Genomic DNA, 25,488 nt, shown 5'->3' on the forward strand with positions numbered 1-25,488 from the left:
ACAGATAATAACATGTACCAACTACAGATTATAACATGTACCAACTACAGATTATAACATGTACCAGCTACAGATTATAACATGTACCAACTACAGATAATAACATGTACCAACTACAGATTATAACATGTACCAACTACAGATTATAACATGTACCAACTACAGATTATAACATGTACCAGCTACAGATTATAACATGTACCAACTACAGATTATAACATGTACCAACTACAGATTATAACATGTACCAACTACAGATTATAACATGTACCAACTACAGATTATAACATGTACCAACTACAGATTATAACATGTACCAGCTACAGATTATAACATGTACCAACTACAGATTATAACATGTACCAGCTACAGATTATAACATGTACCAACTACAGATTATAACATGTACCAGCTACAGATTATAACATGTGCCAGCTACAGATTATAACATGTACCAACTACAGATTATAACATGTACCAACTACAGATTATAACATGTACCAGCTACAGATTATAACATGTACATACTACAGATTATAACATGTACCAGCTACAGATTATAACATGTACCAACTACAGATTATAACATGTACCAACTACAGATTATAACATGTACCAACTACAGATTATAACATATACCAACTACATAGGCACTTCTGATTTTTGAAGGACCATAAAGGTAATGGGAATAACATAACTATATGTATGGTTTTTCAGAACCTCTAGCTTAAATAAATGTTGACATTTGATATTCTTTCTCATATCATACAATTATTAGTGCACTATGCAGTAAAATGACTCACCCCTAAATAGTATGGTAACGGAGGGCTAATCATACGGCCTAGAACGTTAGTGACACGTTAACAACAGCGACATCTAGCGACTGATCTACGTAATGACAATAGTATTTATATTGTACTTCCGGGTCCGCATGGTCCCTTCCTTGTTGTTTCTCTGAACTTCACGAAACAGTGGAATAATTCATTGATTCTTCAAACATTGACCCGAGATATTATTAGCGATGTATCATCAACCGGTACTGAAGAACCGACGGACTCTTCTGGAACGAGCTGAGAAATTCATATCTGAGATTTATTTCACCGACTGCAACCTCAGGGGAAGGTAAATGGTATTTCTTAGCTAACTAGCAGTCAGTGCAATAAAATGCATGCCCATTACCCACTCGATATGCCCGCTAAGTAGCTATGTTTTGTTGGGCAGATGGAAGTTCTATTTATTGTGTAAAATGTATGAAAGCACCAAGGCAAAGAGAGAAACTGCTCCTTGTAATAACTATTGTTTTCTGGGTAATGAATCCGCTTTCTGGATCTAGTTTGATGACACTGACAGCCCTTTCTGTGGCGATCTGGGTAAAACATGTTTCTTACAATACGACTTCTTTCCAGACTATATGGAGACACCTGTCCCCTGGAGTCCATCTCCTCCTCTCGGTCACAGCAGCGGATCCCATTCCTGGAAGCCGTCAAACAGAACTTTCAGCCTTATCAAGTTGGGGAGACCTTTGGACCTACGTAAGGACCGGAATATTGTTTGGTTAAATACCATGAATGAGTGAATTAGTGGAGTGAGTTGGTGAATCAGTGAATGAGCGTGCAAAATAACGGACAAACCAGTGAACCAAAAAACGAATATGAGTACTGTTTTATTACAGATGGTGGACATGCTGGTTTAAAGTATCTCTGAGGATCCCAGACTCCTGGAGAGGGAAGCAGGTCCATCTGAGCTGGGAGAGTGATGGAGAGGCCATGGTCTGGAGGGATGAGCAGCCTGTACAGGTTCGACATTATATACAACCACATCCAATACCATTATATACAACCCAGACATACCTCATCCACCACAACACTACGGTACCTCATCCATACCATTATATACAACCCAGCCATACCTCATCCACCATAACACTACAGTACCTCATCCACCATAACACTACGGTACCTCATCCACCACAACACTACGGTACCTCATCCATACCATTATATACAACCCAGACATACCTCATCCACCATAACACTACGGTACCTCATCCACCATAACACTACGGTACCTCATCCACCATAACACTACGGTACCTCATCCACCATAACACTACAGTACCTCATCCATCATGACACTACAGTACCTCATCCATCATAACACTACAGTACCTCAACCACCATAAAACTACAGTACCTCATCCACCATAAAACTACAGTACCTCATCCACCAAAACACTACAGTACCTCATCCACCATAACACTACAGTACCTCATCCACCATAACACTACAGTACCTCATCCACCATAACACTACGGTACCTCATCCACCAAAACACTACGGTACCTCATCCACCATAACACTACAGTACCTCATCCACCATAACGCTACAGTACCTCATCCACCATCCACCATAACACTACAGTACCTCATCCACCACAACACTACAGTACCTCATCCACCATAACACTACAGTACCTCATCCACCATAACACTACAGTACCTCATCCACCATAACGCTACAGTACCTCATCCACCATAACACTACAGTACCTCATCCACCATAACACTACAGTACCTCATCCACCATAACACTACGGTACCTCATCCACCATAACACTACAGTACCTCATCCACCATAACACTACAGTACCTCATCCACCATAACACTACAGTATCTCATCCACCATAACACTACAGTACCTCATCCACCACAACACTACAGTACCTCATCCACCACAACACTACAGTACCTCATCCACCAAAACACTACGGTACCTCATCCACCACAACACTACAGTACCTCATCCACCATAACACTACAGTACCTCATCCACCACAACACTACAGTACCTCATCCACCACAACACTACAGTACCTCATCCACCAAAACACTACAGTACCTCATCCACCATAACACTACAGTACCTCATCCATCATAACACTACAGTACCTCATCCACCATAACACTACGGTACCTCATCCACCACAACACTACAGTACCTCATCCACCAAAACACTACGGTACCTCATCCACCATAACACTACAGTACCTCATCCGCCATAACACTACAGTACCTCATCCACCATAACACTACGGTACCTCAACCACCATAACGCTACAGTACCTCAACCACCATAACGCTACAGTACCTCAACCACCATAACACTACGGTACCTCATCCACCATAACGCTACTGTACCTCATCCACCATAACACTACGGTACCTCATCCACCATAACACTACGGTACCTCATCCACCATAACACTACTGTACCTCATCCACCATAACACTACGGTACCTCATCCACCATAACACTACGGTACCTCATCCATACCATTATATACAACCCAGCCATACCTCATCCACCATAACGCTACGGTACCTCATCCACCATAACACTACGGTACCTCATCCATACCATTATATACAACCCAGCCATACCTCATCCACCATAACACTACGGTACCTCATCCACCATAACACTACAGTACCTCATCCACCATAACACTACAGTACCTCATCCACCATAACACTACAGTACCTCATCCACCATAACACTACAGTACCTCATCCACCATAACACTACGGTACCTCATCCACCATAACACTACGGTACCTCATCCACCATAACACTACAGTACCTCATCCACCATAACACTACAGTACCTCATCCGCCATAACACTACAGTACCTCATCCGCCATAACACTACAGTACCTCATCCACCATAACACTACAGTACCTCATCCACCATAACACTACAGTACCTCATCCACCATAACACTACGGTACCTCATCCACCATAACACTACTGTACCTCATCCACCATAACACTACGGTACCTCATCCACCATAACACTACGGTACCTCATCCACCATAACACTACTGTACCTCATCCACCATAACACTACGGTACCTCATCCACCATAACACTACGGTACCTCATCCATACCATTATATACAACCCAGCCATACCTCATCCACCATAACGCTACGGTACCTCATCCACCATAACACTACGGTACCTCATCCATACCATTATATACAACCCAGCCATACCTCATCCACCATAACACTACGGTACCTCATCCACCATAACACTACAGTACCTCATCCACCATAACACTACGGTACCTCATCCACCATAACATTACATTTACATTACATTTACGTCATTTAGCAGACGCTCTTATCCAGAGCGACTACTACAGTACCTCATCCACCATAACACTACAGTACCTCATCCACCATAACACTACAGTACCTCATCCACCATAACACTACGGTACCTCATCCACCATAACACTACTGTACCTCATCCACCATAACACTACAGTACCTCATCCACCATAACACTACAGTACCTCATCCACCATAACACTACAGTGCCTCATCCACCATAACACTACGGTACCTCATCCACCATAACACTACGGTACCTCATCCACCATAACACTACAGTTCCTCATCCACCATAACACTACAGTTCCTCATCCACCATAACACTACGGTACCTCATCCACCACAACACTACAGTACCTCATCCACCATAACACTACAGTACCTCATCCACCATAACACTACAGTACCTCATCCACCAAAACACTACAGTACCTCATCCACCATAACACTACTGTACCTCATCCACCATAACACTACGGTACCTCATCCACCATAACACTACGGTACCTCATCCACCATAACACTACGGTACCTCATCCACCATAACACTACAGTACCTCATCCACCATAACACTACAGTACCTCATCCACCATAACACTACGGTACCTCATCCACCATAACACTACAGTATCTCAACAGACTAGTCTCATCCACCTTTGTTCTCTCAGCTTGCCTTAGGGCGAGGTCACAATATCAATCTGTTTTAGTTATATGTGAACTATGTTATGTAATGTTATGCTAATCAAGCCTCACTGCATGTTGTTCAAACATCATTCTCAGGGGTTGACCTTGATGTTGTTATTTGGTTGACAGGGGTTGACCAAAGAAGGGGAGAAGACCAGCTACATCTTGACTGAGTGTCTGAAGGATGATGATCCACACAGGTTAGTGGGTTCTACATCCTGTCTGAAGGATGATGATCCACACAGGTTAGTGGGTTCTACATCCTGTCTGGAGGATGATGATCCACACAGGTTAGTGGGTTCTACATCCTGTCTGGAGGATGATGATCCACACAGGTTAGTGGGTTCTACATCCTGTCTGTCTGAAGGATGATGATCCACACAGGTTAGTGGTTTCTACATCCTGTCTGGAGGATGATGATCCACACAGGTTAGTGGGTTCTACATCCTGTCTGTCTGAAGGATGATGATCCACACAGGTTAGTGGGTTCTACATCCTGTCTGAAGGATGATGATCCACACAGGTTAGTGGGTTCTACATCCTGTCTGGAGGATGATGATCCACACAGGTTAGTGGGTTCTACATCCTGTCTGGAGGATGATGATCCACACAGGTTAGTGGGTTCTACATCCTGTCTGTCTGAAGGATGATGATCCACACAGGTTAGTGGTTTCTACATCCTGTCTGGAGGATGATGATCCACACAGGTTAGTGGGTTCTACATCCTGTCTGTCTGAAGGATGATGATCCACACAGGTTAGTGGGTTCTACATCCTGTCTGGAGGATGATGATCCACACAGGTTAGTGGGTTTTACATCCTGACTGGAGGATGATGATCCACACAGGTTAGTGGGTTCTACATCCTGTCTGTCTGGAGGATGATGATCCACACAGGTTAGTGGGTTCTACATCCTGTCTGTCTGAAGGATGATGATCCACACAGGTTAGTGGGTTCTACATCCTGTCTGGAGGATGATGATCCACACAGGTTAGTGGGTTCTACATCCTGACTGTCTGAAGGATGATGATCCACACAGGTTAGTGGGTTCTACATCCTGTCTGTCTGAAGGATGATGATCCACACAGGTTAGTGGGTTCTACATCCTGTCTGTCTGAAGGATGATGATCCACACAGGTTAGTGGTTTCTACATCCTGTCTGGAGGATGATGATCCACACAGGTTAGTGGGTTCTACATCCTGTCTGTCTGAAGGATGATGATCCACACAGGTTAGTGGGTTCTACATCCTGTCTGGAGGATGATGATCCACACAGGTTAGTGGGTTCTACATCCTGTCTGGAGGATGATGATCCACACAGGTTAGTGGGTTCTACATCCTGTCTGGAGGATGATGATCCACACAGGTTAGTGGGTTCTACATCCTGTCTGGAGGATGATGATCCACACAGGTTAGTGGGTTCTACATCCTGACTGGAGGATGATGATCCACACAGGTTAGTGGGTTCTACATCCTGTCTGTCTGAAGGATGATGATCCACACAGGTTAGTGGGTTCTACATCCTGACTGGAGGATGATAATCCACACAGGTTAGTGGGTTCTACATCCTGTCTGTCTGAAGGATGATGATCCACACAGGTTAGTGGGTTCTACATCCTGTCTGGAGGATGATGATCCACACAGGTTAGTGGGTTCTACATCCTGTCTGGAGGATGATGATCCACACAGGTTAGTGGGTTCTACATCCTGTCTGTCTGGAGGATGATGATCCACACAGGTTAGTGGGTTCTACATCCTGTCTGGAGAATGATGATCCACACAGGTTAGTGGGTTCTACATCCTGTCTGGAGGATGATGATCCACACAGGTTAGTGGGTTCTACATCCTGACTGACTGGAGGATGATGATCCACACAGGTTAGTGGGTTCTACATCCTGTCTGGAGGATGATGATCCACACAGGTTAGTGGGTTCTACATCCTGTCTGGAGAATGATGATCCACACAGGTTAGTGGGTTCTACATCCTGTCTGGAGAATGATGATCCACACAGGTTAGTGGGTTCTACATCCTGTCTGGAGGATGATGATCCACACAGGTTAGTGGGTTCTACATCCTGACTGTCTGGAGGATGATGATTCACACAGGTTAGTGCGTTCTACATCCTGTCTGGAGGATGATGATCCACACAGGTTAGTGGGTTCTACATCCTGTCTGGAGGATGATGATCCACACAAGTTAGTGGGTTCTACATCCTGTCTGGAGGATGATGATCCACACAGGTTAGTGGGTTCTACATCCTGTCTGTCTGAAGGATGATGATCCACACAGGTTAGTGGGTTCTACATCCTGTCTGGAGGATGATGATCCACACAGGTTAGTGGGTTCTACATCCTGTCTGGAGGATGATGATCCACACAGGTTAGTGGGTTCTACATCCTGTCTGTCTGAAGGATGATGATCCACACAGGTTAGTGGGTTCTACATCCTGTCTGGAGGATGATGATCCACACAGGTTAGTGGGTTCTACATCCTGTCTGGAGGATGATGATCCACACAGGTTAGTGGGTTCTACATCCTGTCTGTCTGAAGGATGATGATCCACACAGGTTAGTGGGTTCTACATCCTGTCTGGAGAATGATGATCCACACAGGTTAGTGGGTTCTACATCCTGTCTGTCTGAAGGATGATGATCCACACAGGTTAGTGGGTTCTACATCCTGTCTGGAGGATGATGATCCACACAGGTTAGTGGGTTCTACATCCTGTCTGTCTGAAGGATGATGATCCACACAGGTTAGTGGGTTCTACATCCTGTCTGTCTGAAGGATGATGATCCACACAGGTTAGTGGTTTCTACATCCTGTCTGGAGGATGATGATCCACACAGGTTAGTGGGTTCTACATCCTGTCTGTCTGAAGGATGATGATCCACACAGGTTAGTGGGTTCTACATCCTGTCTGGAGGATGATGATCCACACAGGTTAGTGGGTTCTACATCCTGTCTGGAGGATGATGATCCACACAGGTTAGTGGGTTCTACATCCTGTCTGGAGGATGATGATCCACACAGGTTAGTGGGTTCTACATCCTGTCTGGAGGATGATGATCCACACAGGTTAGTGGGTTCTACATCCTGACTGGAGGATGATGATCCACACAGGTTAGTGGGTTCTACATCCTGTCTGTCTGAAGGATGATGATCCACACAGGTTAGTGGGTTCTACATCCTGACTGGAGGATGATAATCCACACAGGTTAGTGGGTTCTACATCCTGTCTGTCTGAAGGATGATGATCCACACAGGTTAGTGGGTTCTACATCCTGTCTGGAGGATGATGATCCACACAGGTTAGTGGGTTCTACATCCTGTCTGGAGGATGATGATCCACACAGGTTAGTGGGTTCTACATCCTGTCTGTCTGGAGGATGATGATCCACACAGGTTAGTGGGTTCTACATCCTGTCTGGAGAATGATGATCCACACAGGTTAGTGGGTTCTACATCCTGTCTGGAGGATGATGATCCACACAGGTTAGTGGGTTCTACATCCTGACTGACTGGAGGATGATGATCCACACAGGTTAGTGGGTTCTACATCCTGTCTGTCTGAAGGATGATGATCCACACAGGTTAGTGGGTTCTACATCCTGTCTGGAGGATGATGATCCACACAGGTTAGTGGGTTCTACATCCTGTCTGGAGAATGATGATCCACACAGGTTAGTGGGTTCTACATCCTGTCTGGAGGATGATGATCCACACAGGTTAGTGGGTTCTACATCCTGACTGTCTGGAGGATGATGATTCACACAGGTTAGTGCGTTCTACATCCTGTCTGGAGGATGATGATCCACACAGGTTAGTGGGTTCTACATCCTGTCTGGAGGATGATGATCCACACAAGTTAGTGGGTTCTACATCCTGTCTGGAGGATGATGATCCACACAGGTTAGTGGGTTCTACATCCTGTCTGTCTGAAGGATGATGATCCACACAGGTTAGTGGGTTCTACATCCTGTCTGGAGGATGATGATCCACACAGGTTAGTGGGTTCTACATCCTGTCTGGAGGATGATGATCCACACAGGTTAGTGGGTTCTACATCCTGACTGGAGGATGATGATCCACACAGGTTAGTGGGTTCTACATCCTGTCTGGAGGATGATGATCCACACAGGTTAGTGGGTTCTACATCCTGTCTGAAGGATGATGATCCACACAGGTTAGTGGGTTCTACATCCTGTCTGGAGGATGATGATCCACACAGGTTAGTGGGTTCTACATCCTGTCTGGAGGATGATGATCCACACAGGTTAGTGGGTTCTACATCCTGTCTGAAGGATGATGATCCACACAGGTTAGTGGGTTCTACATCCTGTCTGGAGGATGATGATCCACACAGGTTAGTGGGTTCTACATCCTGTCTGAAGGATGATGATCCACACAGGTTAGTGGGTTCTACATCCTGTCTGAAGGATGATGATCCACACAGGTTAGTGGGTTCTACATCCTGTCTGGAGGATGATGATCCACACAGGTTAGTGGGTTCTACATCCTGTCTGAAGCATGATGATCCACACAGGTTAGTGGGTTCTACATCCTGTCTGGAGGATGATGATCCACACAGGTTAGTGGGTTCTACATCCTGTCTGGAGGATGATGATCCACACAGGTTAGTGGGTTCTACATCCTGTCTGGAGGATGATGATCCACACAGGTTAGTGGGTTCTACATCCTGTCTGGAGGATGATGATCCACACAGGTTAGTGGGTTCTACATCCTGACTGGAGGATGATGATCCACACAGGTTAGTGGGTTCTACATCCTGTCTGTCTGAAGGATGATGATCCACACAGGTTAGTGGGTTCTACATCCTGACTGGAGGATGATAATCCACACAGGTTAGTGGGTTCTACATCCTGTCTGTCTGAAGGATGATGATCCACACAGGTTAGTGGGTTCTACATCCTGTCTGGAGGATGATGATCCACACAGGTTAGTGGGTTCTACATCCTGTCTGGAGGATGATGATCCACACAGGTTAGTGGGTTCTACATCCTGTCTGTCTGGAGGATGATGATCCACACAGGTTAGTGGGTTCTACATCCTGTCTGGAGAATGATGATCCACACAGGTTAGTGGGTTCTACATCCTGTCTGGAGGATGATGATCCACACAGGTTAGTGGGTTCTACATCCTGACTGACTGGAGGATGATGATCCACACAGGTTAGTGGGTTCTACATCCTGTCTGTCTGAAGGATGATGATCCACACAGGTTAGTGGGTTCTACATCCTGTCTGGAGGATGATGATCCACACAGGTTAGTGGGTTCTACATCCTGTCTGGAGAATGATGATCCACACAGGTTAGTGGGTTCTACATCCTGTCTGGAGGATGATGATCCACACAGGTTAGTGGGTTCTACATCCTGACTGTCTGGAGGATGATGATTCACACAGGTTAGTGCGTTCTACATCCTGTCTGGAGGATGATGATCCACACAGGTTAGTGGGTTCTACATCCTGTCTGGAGGATGATGATCCACACAAGTTAGTGGGTTCTACATCCTGTCTGGAGGATGATGATCCACACAGGTTAGTGGGTTCTACATCCTGTCTGTCTGAAGGATGATGATCCACACAGGTTAGTGGGTTCTACATCCTGTCTGGAGGATGATGATCCACACAGGTTAGTGGGTTCTACATCCTGTCTGGAGGATGATGATCCACACAGGTTAGTGGGTTCTACATCCTGACTGGAGGATGATGATCCACACAGGTTAGTGGGTTCTACATCCTGTCTGGAGGATGATGATCCACACAGGTTAGTGGGTTCTACATCCTGTCTGAAGGATGATGATCCACACAGGTTAGTGGGTTCTACATCCTGTCTGGAGGATGATGATCCACACAGGTTAGTGGGTTCTACATCCTGTCTGGAGGATGATGATCCACACAGGTTAGTGGGTTCTACATCCTGTCTGAAGGATGATGATCCACACAGGTTAGTGGGTTCTACATCCTGTCTGGAGGATGATGATCCACACAGGTTAGTGGGTTCTACATCCTGTCTGAAGGATGATGATCCACACAGGTTAGTGGGTTCTACATCCTGTCTGAAGGATGATGATCCACACAGGTTAGTGGGTTCTACATCCTGTCTGGAGGATGATGATCCACACAGGTTAGTGGGTTCTACATCCTGTCTGGAGGATGATGATCCACACAGGTTAGTGGGTTCTACATCCTGTCTGGAGCATGATGATCCACACAGGTTAGTGGGTTCTACATCCTGTCTGAAGGATGATGATCCACACAGGTTAGTGGGTTCTACATCCTGTCTGGAGGATGATGATCCACACAGGTTAGTGGGTTCTACATCCTGTCTGGAGGATGATGATCCACACAGGTTAGTGGGTTCTACATCCTGTCTGGGTTCAATTCATTTTACATTTGACATTTTAGTCATTTAACGGACGCTCTTCGGGGATTTTTCTGCCATTGAATTCCTTGTGTGTCCGGCAAAGGGTGGATATAGTTGATTTTATTAAAACACATTGGATGTGTCAAGATATGGAAAAATATACGTTTAAACATTTCAACCAATCGATTGGTTGAAAGAACAGGAGGCTCTCGGTCGACTTAATTTTTTTTTTTAGTCGGGGACAGCCCTGCTGTACATTGAGTTGGCGCGTAACGGTCTGTTTGCAGCGAGTCAGGAATCTATGATCGTCTCAGTGTGTTCTAGTTCTGTGTTGTAAACCGTAGTCTGTCCTGTCTTCTGTCTCTTTTAGCATCTCCCTGTATGTAGAGCTGGCGTGTAACAGTCTTTTCGGAGCGGGAAAGGGATCCATGATTGCAGCACCTGACCCAGACAGGAAGTACTCTGTCCAGAAGGCTGAGCTTGTGGTGTTTAAGCAGGAAGTCAGGGAGCTGCTGACCGATTTGGAGATGCTGGTTGACATGGTCAAGGTATGTTGGGATATCAGTATTCTATAATGTCATGGTACTACCTAATAGGATGTGAAGTAGGTCAAGAGGTCATGTCTGGATCAGGGTGGGGTCAATTCCAGGACTAGTAGGTCAAGAGGTCATGTCTGGATCAGGGTGGGGTCAATTCCAGGACTAGTAGGTCAAGAGGTCATGTCTGGAGCAGGGTGGGGTCAATTCCAGGACTAGTAGGTCAAGACGTCATGTCTGGAGCAGGGTGGGGTCAATTCCAGGAGTAGTAGGTCAAGAGGTCATGTCTGGATCAGGGTGGGGTCAATTCCAGGACTAGTAGGTCAAGAGGTCATGTCTGGAGCAGGGTGGGGTCAATTCCAGGAGTAGTAGGTCAAGAGGTCATGTCTGGAGCAGGGTGGGGTCAATTCCAGGACTAGTAGGTCAAGAGGTCATGTCTGGAGCAGGGTGGGGTTAATTCCAGGACTAGTAGGTCAAGAGGTCATGTCTGGAGCAGGGTGGGGTCAATTCCAGGACTAGTAGGTCAAGAGGTCATGTCTGGAGCAGGGTGGGGTCAATTCCAGGACTAGTAGGTCAAGAGGTCATGTCTGGAGCAGGGTGGGGTCAATTCCAGGACTAGTAGGTCAAGAGGTCATGTCTGGATCAGGGTGGGGTCAATTCCAGGACTAGTAGGTCAAGAGGTCATGTCTGGAGCAGGGTGGGGTCAATTCCAGGACTAGTAGGTCAAGACGTCATGTCTGGAGCAGGGTGGGGTCAATTCCAGGAGTAGTAGGTCAAGAGGTCATGTCTGGATCAGGGTGGGGTCAATTCCAGGACTAGTAGGTCAAGAGGTCATGTCTGGAGCAGGGTGGGGTCAATTCCAGGAGTAGTAGGTCAAGAGGTCATGTCTGGAGCAGGGTGGGGTCAATTCCAGGACTAGTAGGTCAAGAGGTCATGTCTGGAGCAGGGTGGGGTTAATTCCAGGACTAGTAGGTCAAGAGGTCATGTCTGGAGCAGGGTGGGGTCAATTCCAGGACTAGTAGGTCAAGAGGTCATGTCTGGAGCAGGGTGGGGTCAATTCCAGGACTAGTAGGTCAAGAGGTCATGTCTGGAGCAGGGTGGGGTCAATTCCAGGTGTAGTAGGTCAAGAGGTCATGTCTGGAGCAGGGTGGGGTCAATTCCAGGACTAGTAGGTCAAGAGGTCATGTCTGGAGCAGGGTGGGGTCAATTCCAGGACTAGTAGGTCAAGAGGTCATGTCTGGAGCAGGGTGGGGTCAATTCCAGGACTAGTAGGTCAAGAGGTCATGTCTGGAGCAGGGTGGGGTCAATTCCAGGTGTAGTAGGTCAAGAGGTCATGTCTGGAGCAGGGTGGGGTCAATTCCAGGACTAGTAGGTCAAGAGGTCATGTCTGGAGCAGGGTGGGGTCAATTCCAGGACTAGTAGGTCAAGAGGTCATGTCTGGAGCAGGGTGGGGTCAATTCCAGGACTAGTAAACTAACTATATTGAATTGGAATTGACTCCAAACCCTAACCTGAAGGTGGAATAGTGACATTTAACTGTGAATGAAGTGTAACTGTCAACTTTAGTCAGTGTGTTTCTACTGTTCTGTCCCTGCTTTCTCATTGGCCTGTTGATCTTCTGTCTTCTGCCTCCTCTCAGTTGCTGGGTGAGGGGGAACAGCGAGGGTATCAGGCTCTGTTCACAGCCAATGAGATGGTGAACCTGTGTGAGCCGACCAATCCCAGCTCATTTCCTGCGGCCCGAAGTCTGGCTCAGAAGTTCTTCAGCCAGAGGAATGGAGACAGCCAGCACACTGTCCACGCTATGGGACACTGCCACATTGACTCAGGTGAACGTCTCTCTCTGCCACACTGTCCACGCTATGGGACACTGTCCACGCTACGGGACACTGTCCACGTTATGGGACACTGTCCACGTTATGGGACACTGTCCACGCTACGGGACGCTGTCCACGCTACGGGACGCTGTCCACGCTATGGGACACTGTCCACGCTACGGGACACTGTCCACGCTACGGGACACTGTCACATTGACTCAGGTGAACGTCTCTCTCTGCCACACTGTCCACGCTATGGGACACTGTCCACGTTATGGGACACTGTCCACGCTACGGGACGCTGTCCACGCTATGGGACACTGCCCACGCTACGGGACACTGTCCACGCTACGGGACACTGTCACATTATGGGACACTGTCCACGCTATGGGACACTGTCCACGCTATGGGACACTGTCCACGCTACGGGACACTGTCACATTATGGGACACTGTCCACGCTATGGGACACTGTCCACGCTACGGGACACTGTCCACGCTACGGGACACTGCCACATTATGGGACACTGTCCACGCTATGGGACACTGTCCACGCTACGGGACACTGTCCACGCTATGGGACACTGTCCACGCTACGGGACACTGTCCACGCTACGGGACACTGTCCACGCTACGGGACACTGTCACATTATGGGACACTGTCCACGCTACGGGACACTGCCACATTATGGGACACTGTCCACGCTATGGGACACTGTCCACGCTACGGGACACTGTCCACGCTATGGGACACTGTCCACGCTACGGGACGCTGTCCACGCTACGGGACACTGTCCACGCTACGGGACACTGTCCACGCTATGGGACACTGTCCACGCTATGGGACGCTGTCCACGCTACGGGACACTGTCCACGCTATGGGACACTGCCACATTGACTCAGGTGAACGTCTCTCGCTGCTCCACTGTGTACCTCTGCTCCTCTGTGTACCGCTGCTCCTCTGTGTACCACTGCTCCTCTGTGTACCACTGCTCCTCTGTGTACCACTGCTCCTCTGTGTACCACTGCTCCTCTGTGTACCACTGCTCCTCTGTGTACCGCTGCTCCTCTGTGTACCACTGCTCCACTGTGTACCGCTGCTCCTCTGTGTACCGCTGCTCCTCTGTGTACCACTGCCCCACTGTGTACCGCTGCTCCTCTGTGTACCGCTGCTCCTCTGTGTACCACTGCCCCACTGTGTACCGCTGCTCCTCTGTGTACCGCTGCTCCTCTGTGTACCACTGCTCCTCTGTGTACCTCTGCTCCTCTGTGTACCTCTGCTCCTCTGTGTACCACTGCTCCTCTGTGTACCACTGCCCCACTGTGTACCGCTGCTCCTCTGTGTACCGCTGCTCCTCTGTGTACCGCTGCTCCTCTGTGTACCTCTGCTCCTCTGTGTACCTCTGCTCCTCTGTGTACCGCTGCTCCTCTGTGTGTGGTGTACCACTGCTCCTCTGTGTGTGGTGTACCACTGCTCCTCTGTGTACCGCTGCTCCTCTGTGTACCGCTGCTCCTCTGTGTACCACTGCTCCTCTGTGTACCACTGCCCCACTGTCTACCGCTGCCCCACTGTGTACCGCTGCTCCTCTGTGTACCGCTGCTCCTCTGTGTACCTCTGCTCCTCTGTGTACCGCTGCTCCTCTGTGTACCGCTGCTCCTCTGTGTACCGCTGCTCCTCTGTGTACCGCTGCCCCACTGTGTACCGCTGCTCCTCTGTGTACCGCTGCTCCTCTGTGTACCACTGCTCCTCTGTGTACCGCTGCTCCTTTGTGTACCGCTGCTCCTCTGTGTTCCGCTGCTCCTCTGTGTTCCGCTGCTCCTCTGTGTACCGCTGCTCCTCTGTGTACCGCTGCTCCTCTGTGTACCGCTGCTCCTCTGTGTACCGCTGCTCCTCTGTGTACCACTGCTCCTCTGTGTACCACTGCTCCTCTGTGTACCACTGCTCCTCTGTGTACCGCTGCTCCTCTGTGTACCACTGCTCCTCTGTGTACCGCTGCTCCTCTGTGTAACACTGCTCCTCTGTGTACCACTGCTCCTCTGTGTACCGCTGCTCCTCTGTGTACCGCTGCTCCTCTGTGTACCACTGCTCCTCTGTGTACCGCTGCTCCTCTGTGTACCACTGCTCCTCTGTGTACCACTGCTCCTCTGTGTACCGCTGCTCCTCTGTGTACCGCTGCTCCTCTGTGTACCGCTGCTCCTCTGTGTACCACTGCTCCTCTGTGTACCGCTGCTCCTCTGTGTACCACTGCTCCTCTGTGTACCACTGCTCCTCTGTGTACCGCTGCTCCTCTGTGTACCACTGCTCCTCTGTGTACCACTGCTCCTCTGTGTGTGGTGTACCACTGCTCCTCTGTGTACCGCTGCTCCTCTGTGTAACACTGCTCCTCTGTGTACCGCTGCTCCTCTGTGTACCGCTGCTCCTCTGTGTACCGCTGCTCCTCTGTGTACCGCTGCTCCTCTGTGTACCGCTGCTCCTCTGTGTACCGCTGCTCCTCTGTGTGTGGTGTACCGCTGCTCCTCTGTGTACCGCTGCTCCTCTGTGTTCCGCTGCTCCTCTGTGTACCGCTGCTCCTCTGTGTACCGCTGCTCCTCTGTGTACCGCTGCTCCTCTGTGTACCGCTGCTCCTCTGTGTACCGCTGCTCCTCTGTGTACCGCTGCTCCTCTGTGTACCGCTGCTCCTCTGTGTACCGCTGCTCCTCTGTGTACCGCTGCTCCTCTGTGTTCCGCTGCTCCTCTGTGTTCCGCTGCTCCTCTGTGTACCGCTGCTCCTCTGTGTACCACTGCTCCTCTGTGTGTGGTGTACCACTGCTCCACTGTGTACCGCTGCTCCTCTGGAAAGTTGTATTGATTAATATCCTGCTCTGTCTCTATCTAGCCTGGCTGTGGCCCTATGAGGAGACCATCAGGAAGTGATTGATTGATTAATATCCTGCTCTGTCTCTATCTAGCTTGGCTGTGGCCCTATGAGGAGACCATCAGGAAGTGATTGATTGATTAATATCCTGCTCTGTCTCTATCTAGCCTGGCTGTGGCCCTATGAGGAGACCATTAGGAAGTGATTGATTGATTAATATCCTGCTCTGTCTCTATCTAGCCTGGCTGTGGCCCTATGAGGAGACCATCAGGAAGTGATTGATTGATTAATATCCTGCTCTGTCTCTATCTAGCCTGGCTGTGGCCCTATGAGGAGACCATAAGGAAGTGATTGATTGATTTATTTCCTGCTCTGTCTCTATTTAGCCTGGCTGTGGCCCTATGAGGAGACCGTCAGGAAGTGATTGATTGATTAATATCCTGCTCTGTCTCTATCTAGCCTGGCTGTGGCCCTATGAGGAGACCATTAGGAAGTGATTGATTGATTAATATCCTGCTCTGTCTCTATCTAGCCTGGCTGTGGCCCTATGAGGAGACCATCAGGAAGTGATTGATTGATTAATATCCTGCTCTCTCTCTGTCTAGCCTGGCTGTGGCCCTATGAGGAGACCATCAGGAAGTGATTGATTGATTAATATCCTGCTCTGTCTCTATCTAGCCTGGCTGTGGCCCTATGAGGAGACCATCAGGAAGTGTGCCAGGAGCTGGGTGACTGTGATCAGACTGATGGAGAAGAACCCTCACATGGTCTTCACCTGTTCACAGGTACTGCCCCTTTAATACACGCTCACCTGTTCACAGGTACTGCCCCTTTAATACACACTCACCTGTTCACAGGTACTGCCCCTTTAATACACACTCACCTGTTCACAGGTACTGTCCCTTTAATACACGTTCACCTGTTCACAGGTACTGCCCCTTTAATACACGCTCACCTGTTCACAGGTACTGCCCCTTTAATACACGCTCACCTGTTCACAGGTACTACCCCTTTAATACACACTCACCTGTTCACAGGTACTGTCCCTTTAATACACACTCACCTGTTCACAGGTACTGCCCCTTTAATACACACTCACCTGTTCACAGGTACTGTACCTTTAATACACACTCACCTGTTCACAGGTACTGCCCCTTTAATACACACTCACCTGTTCACAGGTACTGTACCTTTAATACACACTCACCTGTTCACAGGTACTGTCCCTTTAATACACACTCACCTGTTCACAGGTACTGTACCTTTAATACACGCTCACCTGTTCACAGGTACTGCCCCTTTAATACACACTCACCTGTTCACAGGTACTGCCCCTTTAATACACACTCACCTGTTCACAGGTACTGTCCCTTTAATACACACTCACCTGTTCACAGGTACTGTCCCTTTAATACACACTCACCTGTTCACAGGTACTGTCCCTTTAATACACACTCACCTGTTCACAGGTACTGTCCCTTTAATACACACTCACCTGTTCACAGGTACTGTCCCTTTAATACACACTCACCTGTTTACAGGTACTGTCCCTTTAATACACACTCACCTGTTCACAGGTACTGCCCCTTTAATACACACTCACCTGTTCACAGGTACTGCCCCTTTAATACACACTCACCTGTTCACAGGTACTGCCCCTTTAATACACACTCACCTGTTCACAGGTACTGCCCCTTTAATACACACTCACCTGTTCACAGGTACTGCCTCTTTAATACACGCTCACCTGTTCACAGGTACTGCCCCTTTAATACACGCTCACCTGTTCACAGGTACTTCCCCTTTAATACACGCTCACCTGTTCACAGGTACTGCCCCTTTAATACACGCTCACCTGTTCACAGGTACTGCCCCTTTAATACACGCTCACCTGTTCACAGGTACTGCCCCTTTAATACACGCTCACCTGTTCACAGGTACTGTCCCTTTAATACACGCTCACCTGTTCACAGGTACTGCCCCTTTAATACACGCTCACCTGTTCACAGGTACTGTACCTTTAATACACACTCACCTGTTCACAGGTACTGTCCCTTTAATACACACTCACCTGTTCACAGGTACTGCCCCTTTAATACACACTCACCTGTTCACAGGTACTGTCCCTTTAATACACACTCACCTGTTCACAGGTACTGTCCCTTTAATACACACTCACCTGTTCACAGGTACTGTCCCTTTAATACACACTCACCTGTTTACAGGTACTGTCCCTTTAATACACACTCACCTGTTCACAGGTACTGCCCCTTTAATACACACTCACCTGTTCACAGGTACTTCCCCTTTAATACACACTCACCTGTTCACAGGTACTGCCCCTTTAATACACACTCACCTGTTCACAGGTACTGCCCCTTTAATACACACTCACCTGTTCACAGGTACTGTCCCTTTAATACACGCTCACCTGTTCACAGGTACTGCACCTTTAATACACGCTCACCTGTTCACAGGTACTGCACCTTTAATACACGCTCACCTGTTCACAGGTACTGCACCTTTAATACACGCTCACCTGTTCACAGGTACTGCCCCTTTAATACACGCTCACCTGTTCACAGGTACTGTACCTTTAATACACGCTCACCTGTTCACAGGTACTGTACCTTTAATACACGCTCACCTGTTCACAGGTACTGTACCTTTAATACACGCTCACCTGTTCACAGGTACTGTACCTTTAATACACGCTCACCTGTTCACAGGTACTGTACCTTTAATACACGCTCACCTGTTCACAGGTACTGTACCTTTAATACACGCTCACCTGTTCACAGGTACTGTACCTTTAATACACGCTCACCTGTTCACAGGTACTGTCCCTTTAATACACGCTCACCTGTTCACAGGTACTGTCCCTTTAATACACGCTCACCTGTTCACAGGTACTGCCCCTTTAATACACGCTCACCTGTTCACAGGTACTGTCCCTTTAATAAACGCTCACCTGTTCACAGGTACTGTCCCTTTAATACACGCTCACCTGTTCACAGGTACTGCCACTTTAATACACGCTCACCTGTTCACAGGTACTGTCCCTTTAATACACGCTCACCTGTTCACAGGTACTGCCACTTTAATACACGCTCACCTGTTCACAGGTACTGTCCCTTTAATACACGCTCACCTGTTCACAGGTACTGTCCCTTTAATACACGCTCACCTGTTCACAGGTACTGCCACTTTAATACACGCTCACCTGTTCACAGGTACTGCCCCTTTAATACACGCTCACCTGTTCACAGGTACTGCCCCTTTAATACACGCTCACCTGTTCACAGGTACTGTCCCTTTAATACACACTCACCTGTTCACAGGCACTGTCCCTTTAATACACACTCACCTGTTCACAGGCACTGTCCCTTTAATACACACTCACCTGTTCACAGGTACTGTCCCTTTAATACACACTCACCTGTTCACCTCTCCTCTCTCCAGGCCCAGCAGTTTGACTGGGTGAAGAGCTGGTATCCAGGCCTGTTCTCTCAGATCCAACACTACGTTAAGAAGGGACAGTTCATCCCTGTCGGAGGCACCTGGGTGGAGATGGTAAGACCTGCAGCCATACATAGGTTTTCTACCTGAGATATAGTCCTTATTAAAGTCTAGGGCTGTCAAACGATTCAAATTATTAATTTTGTTTAATTACGTTCAATTTTGTAGTTAATCGCGATTTATCGATGGTTTCATTTAAAAAAGCAATGTTGATGTAATATGCATGAATGGACTGAAACACCAAAAATATTCTGTATCAGAAAGTTTGTAATGTCATATTCACCATAAACAAGTTAATCAATACAAAGGTCCTGTAACGTACTAATGCTCCAAGTAGGCCTACTAATTCTGCTTCATAAATTCTCTCTCACACACACTATACGAAAAACAAAGAACCAGCTCTATGGATACAAACAACACAGAGTATAAACCTGTCCAATAATGTCATGAATTCCACAGAGCATAAACCTGTCCAATAATGTCATGAATTCCACAGAGTATAAACCTGTCCAATAATGTCATGAATTCCACAGAGTATAAACCTGTCCAATAATGTCATGAATTCCACAGAGTATAAACCTGTCCAATAATGTCATGAATTCCACAGAGTATAAACCTGTCCAATAATGTCATGAATTCCACAGAGTATAAACCTGTCCAATAATGTCATGAATTCCACAGAGTATAAACCTGTCCAATAATGTCATGAATTCCACAGAGTATAAACCTGTCCTATAATGTCATGAATTCCACAGAGTATAAACCTGTCCAATAATGTCATGAATTCCACAGAGTATAAACCTGTCCTATAATGTCATGAATTCCACAGAGTATAAACCTGTCCAATAATGTAATGAATTCCACAGAGTATAAACCTGTCCAATAATGTAATGAATTCCACAGAGTATAAACCTGTCCAATAATGTAATGAATTCCACAGAGTATAAACCTGTCCTATAATGTCATGAATTCCACAGAGTATAAACCTGTCCAATAATGTAATGAATTCCACAGAGTATAAACCTGTCCAATAATGTAATGAATTCCACAGAGTATAAACCTGTCCAATAATGTCATGAATTCCACAGAGCATAAACCTGTCCAATAATGTCATGAAATCCACAGAGTATATAAACCTGTCACACAAGTAGCTAGTTAGTAAAGTGGTTTCATTATTCAGTCACACAAGTAGCTAGCTAGTAAAGTGGTTTCATTATTCAGTCACACAAGTAGCTAGCTAGTAAAGTGGTTTCATTATTCAGTCACACAAGTAGCTAGCTAGTAAAGTGGTTTCATTATTCAGTCACACAAGTACAGTGCCTTGCAAATGTATTCATCCCCCTTGGCGTTTTTCCTATATTGTTGCATTGCAACCTGTAATTTAAATTGATTTCAAACTCAGTGCCTCTTTGCTTGACATGGGAAAAACAAAAGAAATTAGCCAAGACCAAGTTGTGACATCATGAGGAAGGAAGCTTATGTGGATATATTGAAGCAACATCTCAAGACATCAGTCAGGAAGTTAAAGCTTGGTCGCAAATGGGTCTTCCAAATGGACAATGACCCCAAGCATACTTCCAAAGTTGTGGCAAAATGGCTTAAGGACATCAAAGTCAAGGTATTGGAGTGGCCATCACAAAGCCCTGACCTCAATCCTATAGAAAATGTGTGGGCAGAACTGAATAAGCGTGTGTGAGGAAGGAGGCCTACAAACCTGACTCAGTTACACCAGCTCTGTCAGGAGGAATGGGCCAAAATTCACCCAACTTATTGTGGGAAGCTTGTGGAAGGCTATCCGAAACGTTTGACCCAAGTTAAACAATTTAAAGGCAATGCTACCAAATACTAATTGAGTGTATGTAAACTTCTGACCCACTGGGAATGTGATGAAAGAAATAAAAGCTGAAATAAATAATTCTCTACTATTATTCTGACATTTCACATTCTTAAATAAAGTGGTGATCCTAACTGACCTAAGACAGGGAATTTTTACTAGGATTAAATGTCAGGAATTGTGACAAAATGAGTTTAAATGTATTTGGCTAAGGTGTATGTAAACTTCTGACTTCAACTGTATGTATTCACCCCCTTTGCTTTGAAGCCCCTAAATAAGATCTGGTGCAACCAATTACCTTCAGAAGTCACATAATTAGCTAAATTAAGTCCACCTGTGTGCAATCTAAGTGTCACATGATCTGTCACACATACAGTGGGGAGAACAAGTATTTGATACACTGCCGATTTTGCAGGTTTTCCTACTTACAAAGCATGTAGAGGTCTGTAATTTTTATCATAGGTACACTTCAACTGTGAGAGACGGAAAATCCAGAAAATCACATTGTAAGATTTTTAAGTAATTAATTAGCATTTTATTGCATGACATAACTATTTGATACATCAGAAAAGCACTGAGTAAAGTAAGCGAGTAAAGTGGTTGTCAAACTAACTACATAGTGTATATAAACTATGTAAATAATACAAATGATTTGATTTATGTAAATTCCATGAATACTGTATATGTCTATTTTGAATTTTGCCGGGGCTTGATTTTGCCGGGGCTTGGATTTGAACTATGGATGGTTCAGGGGGTCAAACTAAGAAAATGCTTTAATGGCGTAAAATAAATGAACAGCATTAAAATTGTTATTAACGCGTTAACTTTGACAGCCCTATTAAAGTCATATTAAGATTTAAAGCCATTATCTCTGTCTCTCTGTATCAGGATGGAAACCTGCCGTCAGGTGAGTCCATGGTCAGACAGTTCCTGGAGGGACAGCGATTCTTCAAGCAAGAGTTTGGAAACTACTGCAAAGAGGTAGAACATCACGCCAGTCCTGTATTATCTACATCTATACCTCCCCATCCATACATCACATTCCTACCAGATGGCTTGAGTAGGTATATCAGATAAGGTGTCTCTAAGGTTGTCTGTTTTACCGTTTAGTTCTGGTTGCCTGATACGTTTGGCTACTCTGTTTTACCGTCTAGTTCTGGTTGCCCGATACGTTTGGCTACTCAGCCCAGCTCCCCCAGTTGATGCAGGGTTCAGGCATCACACGATTCCTGACTCAGAAACTCAGCTGGAACCTCGTTAACACCTTCCCGGTGAGTTCTCTGTCTCTCTGTCTCGCTCTCTCTCTGTCTCACTCTCAGGTCAATTCAATTCAAGGGGCTTTATTGGCATGGGAAACATATGTTTACATCTCTCTGTCTCTCTCCCCTTCTCCCTCTCTCGGCCCCCCTCTCTCTGTCTCTCCCTCCCTTTCTCTCTCTCCCTCTCCTCCTCTCTCCCTCTCCTCCTCTCTCTCCCTCTCCTCTGTCTCGCTCCCCTTGTCCTCCTGCTCCTCTCTCTCTCTCTCCCTTTGCCTTCCTCCTCTCTCTGTCTCTCTCTCTCTTTTTCCTTCCCTGTGAGTGCTACCTCCCTCTTGTAACCATTAGATAGCACTGTGGTCAACAAGTACTACTCCAATCCAAACCCTATCTAGAGTTCACCACACAATATTATTCCAGTGTCTTTAAATTAACCCAGGCGTCTCTCTCTGCAGCACAACACCTTCTTCTGGGAGGGTCTGGATGGTTCTCAGGTTCTGACACACTTTCCCCCAGGGAACACTTATGAGATGAAGGGGAAGGTGGAGGATGTGAGTATCGCACCCTTACAGGAGCACTAGGTCTGGTACAGGAGCACTAGGTCTGGTACAGGAGCACTAGGTCTGGTACAGGAGCACTAGGTCTGGTACAGGCGCACTAGGTCTGGTACAGGAGCACTAGGTCTGGTACAGGAGCACTAGGTCTGGCACAGGAGCACTAGGTCTGGTACAGGAGCACTAGGTCTGGTACAGGAGCACTAGGTCTGGTACAGGAGCACTAGGTCTGGTACAGGAGCACTAGGTCTGGTACAGGAGCACTAGGTCTGGTACAGGAGCACTAGGTCTGGTACAGGAGCACTAGGTCTGGTACAGGAGCACTAGGTCTGGTACAGGAGCACTAGGTCTGGTACAGGAGCACTAGGTCTGGTACAGGAGCACTAGGTCTGGGTACAGGAGCACTAGGTCTGGGTACAGGAGCACTAGGTCTGGTACAGGAGCACTAGGTCTGGGTACAGGAGCACTAGGTCTGGTACAGGAGCACTAGGTCTGGTACAGGAGCACTAGGTCTGGTACAGGAGCACTAGGTCTGGGTACAGGAGCACTAGGTCTGGTACAGGAGCACTAGGTCTGGTAAACGGACCCTTACAGGAGCACTAGGTCTGGTAAACAGACCCTTATAGGAGCACTAGGTCTGGTACAGGAGCACTAGGTCTGGTACAGGAGCACTAGGTCTGGTACAGGAGCACTAGGTCTGGTACAGGAGCACTAGGTCTGGTACAGGAGCACTAGGTCTGGTACAGGAGCACTAGGTCTGGTACAGGAGCACTAGGTCTGGTACAGGAGCACTAGGTCTGGGTACAGGAGCACTAGGTCTGGTACAGGAGCACTAGGTCTGGTAAACAGACCCTTACAGGAGCACTAGGTCTGGGTACAGGAGCACTAGGTCTGGTACAGGAGCACTAGGTCTGGTACAGGAGCACTAGGTCTGGGTACAGGAGCACTAGTTCTGGTACAGGAGCACTAGGTCTGGTACAGGAGCACTAGGTCTGGGTACAGGAGCACTAGGTCTGGGTACAGGAGCACTAGGTCTGGTACAGGAGCACTAGGTCTGGTACAGGAGCACTAGGTCTGGTACAGGAGCACTAGGTCTGGTACAGGAGCACTAGGTCTGGTAAACAGACCCTTATAGGAGCACTAGGTCTGGTACAGGAGCACTAGGTCTGGTAAACAGACCCTTATAGGAGCACTAGGTCTGGTACAGGAGCACTAGGTCTGGTACAGGAGCACTAGGTCTGGATACAGGAGCACTAGGTCTGGTACAGGAGCACTAGGTCTGGGTACAGGAGCACTAGGTCTGGTACAGGAGCACTAGGTCTGGTACAGGAGCACTAGGTCTGGTACAGGAGCACTAGGTCTGGTACAGGAGCACTAGGTCTGGTACAGGAGCACTAGGTCTGGTACAGGAGCACTAGGTCTGGTACAGGAGCACTAGGTCTGGTACAGGAGCACTAGGTCTGGTAAACAGACCCTTATAGGAGCACTAGGTCTGGTAAACGGACCCTTATAGGAGCACTAGGTCTGGTACAGGAGCACTAGGTCTGGTACAGGAGCACTAGGTCTGGTACAGGAGCACTAGGTCTGGTAAACAGACCCTTATAGGAGCACTAGGTCTGGTACAGGAGCACTAGGTCTGGTAAACAGACCCTTATAGGAGCACTAGGTCTGGTACAGGAGCACTAGGTCTGGTACAGGAGCACTAGGTCTGGTAAACAGACCCTTACAGGAGCACTAGGTCTGGTACAGGAGCACTAGGTCTGGTAAACAGACCCTTATAGGAGCACTAGGTCTGGTACAGGAGCACTAGGTCTGGTACAGGAGCACTAGGTCTGGTACAGGAGCACTAGGTCTGGTACA

General features: G+C 47.4%; 1 protein-coding gene across 5 annotated transcripts in view; it reads left to right on the forward strand.

Annotated features, from left to right (window-relative positions):
* Positions 1-903: 903 nt before the first annotated feature.
* man2c1 (mannosidase, alpha, class 2C, member 1) overlaps positions 904-25,488 on the forward strand; it is a 70,374-nt gene continuing 45,789 nt past the window's right edge. For all 5 annotated transcript variants that reach the window (XM_071405127.1, XM_071405130.1, XM_071405128.1 and 2 more), the window contains exons 1-11: positions 904-1,122; positions 1,407-1,532; positions 1,673-1,796; positions 4,999-5,069; positions 11,629-11,806; positions 13,434-13,623; positions 17,144-17,250; positions 19,928-20,038; positions 22,707-22,799; positions 22,973-23,089; positions 23,530-23,625. In XM_071405127.1, the coding sequence (XP_071261228.1) occupies positions 1,022-1,122; positions 1,407-1,532; positions 1,673-1,796; positions 4,999-5,069; positions 11,629-11,806; positions 13,434-13,623; positions 17,144-17,250; positions 19,928-20,038; positions 22,707-22,799; positions 22,973-23,089; positions 23,530-23,625 (1,314 nt within the window). In that variant the 5' untranslated portion in view covers positions 904-1,021. The remainder of the gene's footprint in view (positions 1,123-1,406; positions 1,533-1,672; positions 1,797-4,998; positions 5,070-11,628; positions 11,807-13,433; positions 13,624-17,143; positions 17,251-19,927; positions 20,039-22,706; positions 22,800-22,972; positions 23,090-23,529; positions 23,626-25,488) is intronic.

The sequence above is a fragment of the Salvelinus alpinus genome, chromosome 6 (assembly GCF_045679555.1).
Source record: "Salvelinus alpinus chromosome 6, SLU_Salpinus.1, whole genome shotgun sequence".
Classification (NCBI taxonomy): Eukaryota; Metazoa; Chordata; class Actinopteri; order Salmoniformes; family Salmonidae; genus Salvelinus; species Salvelinus alpinus.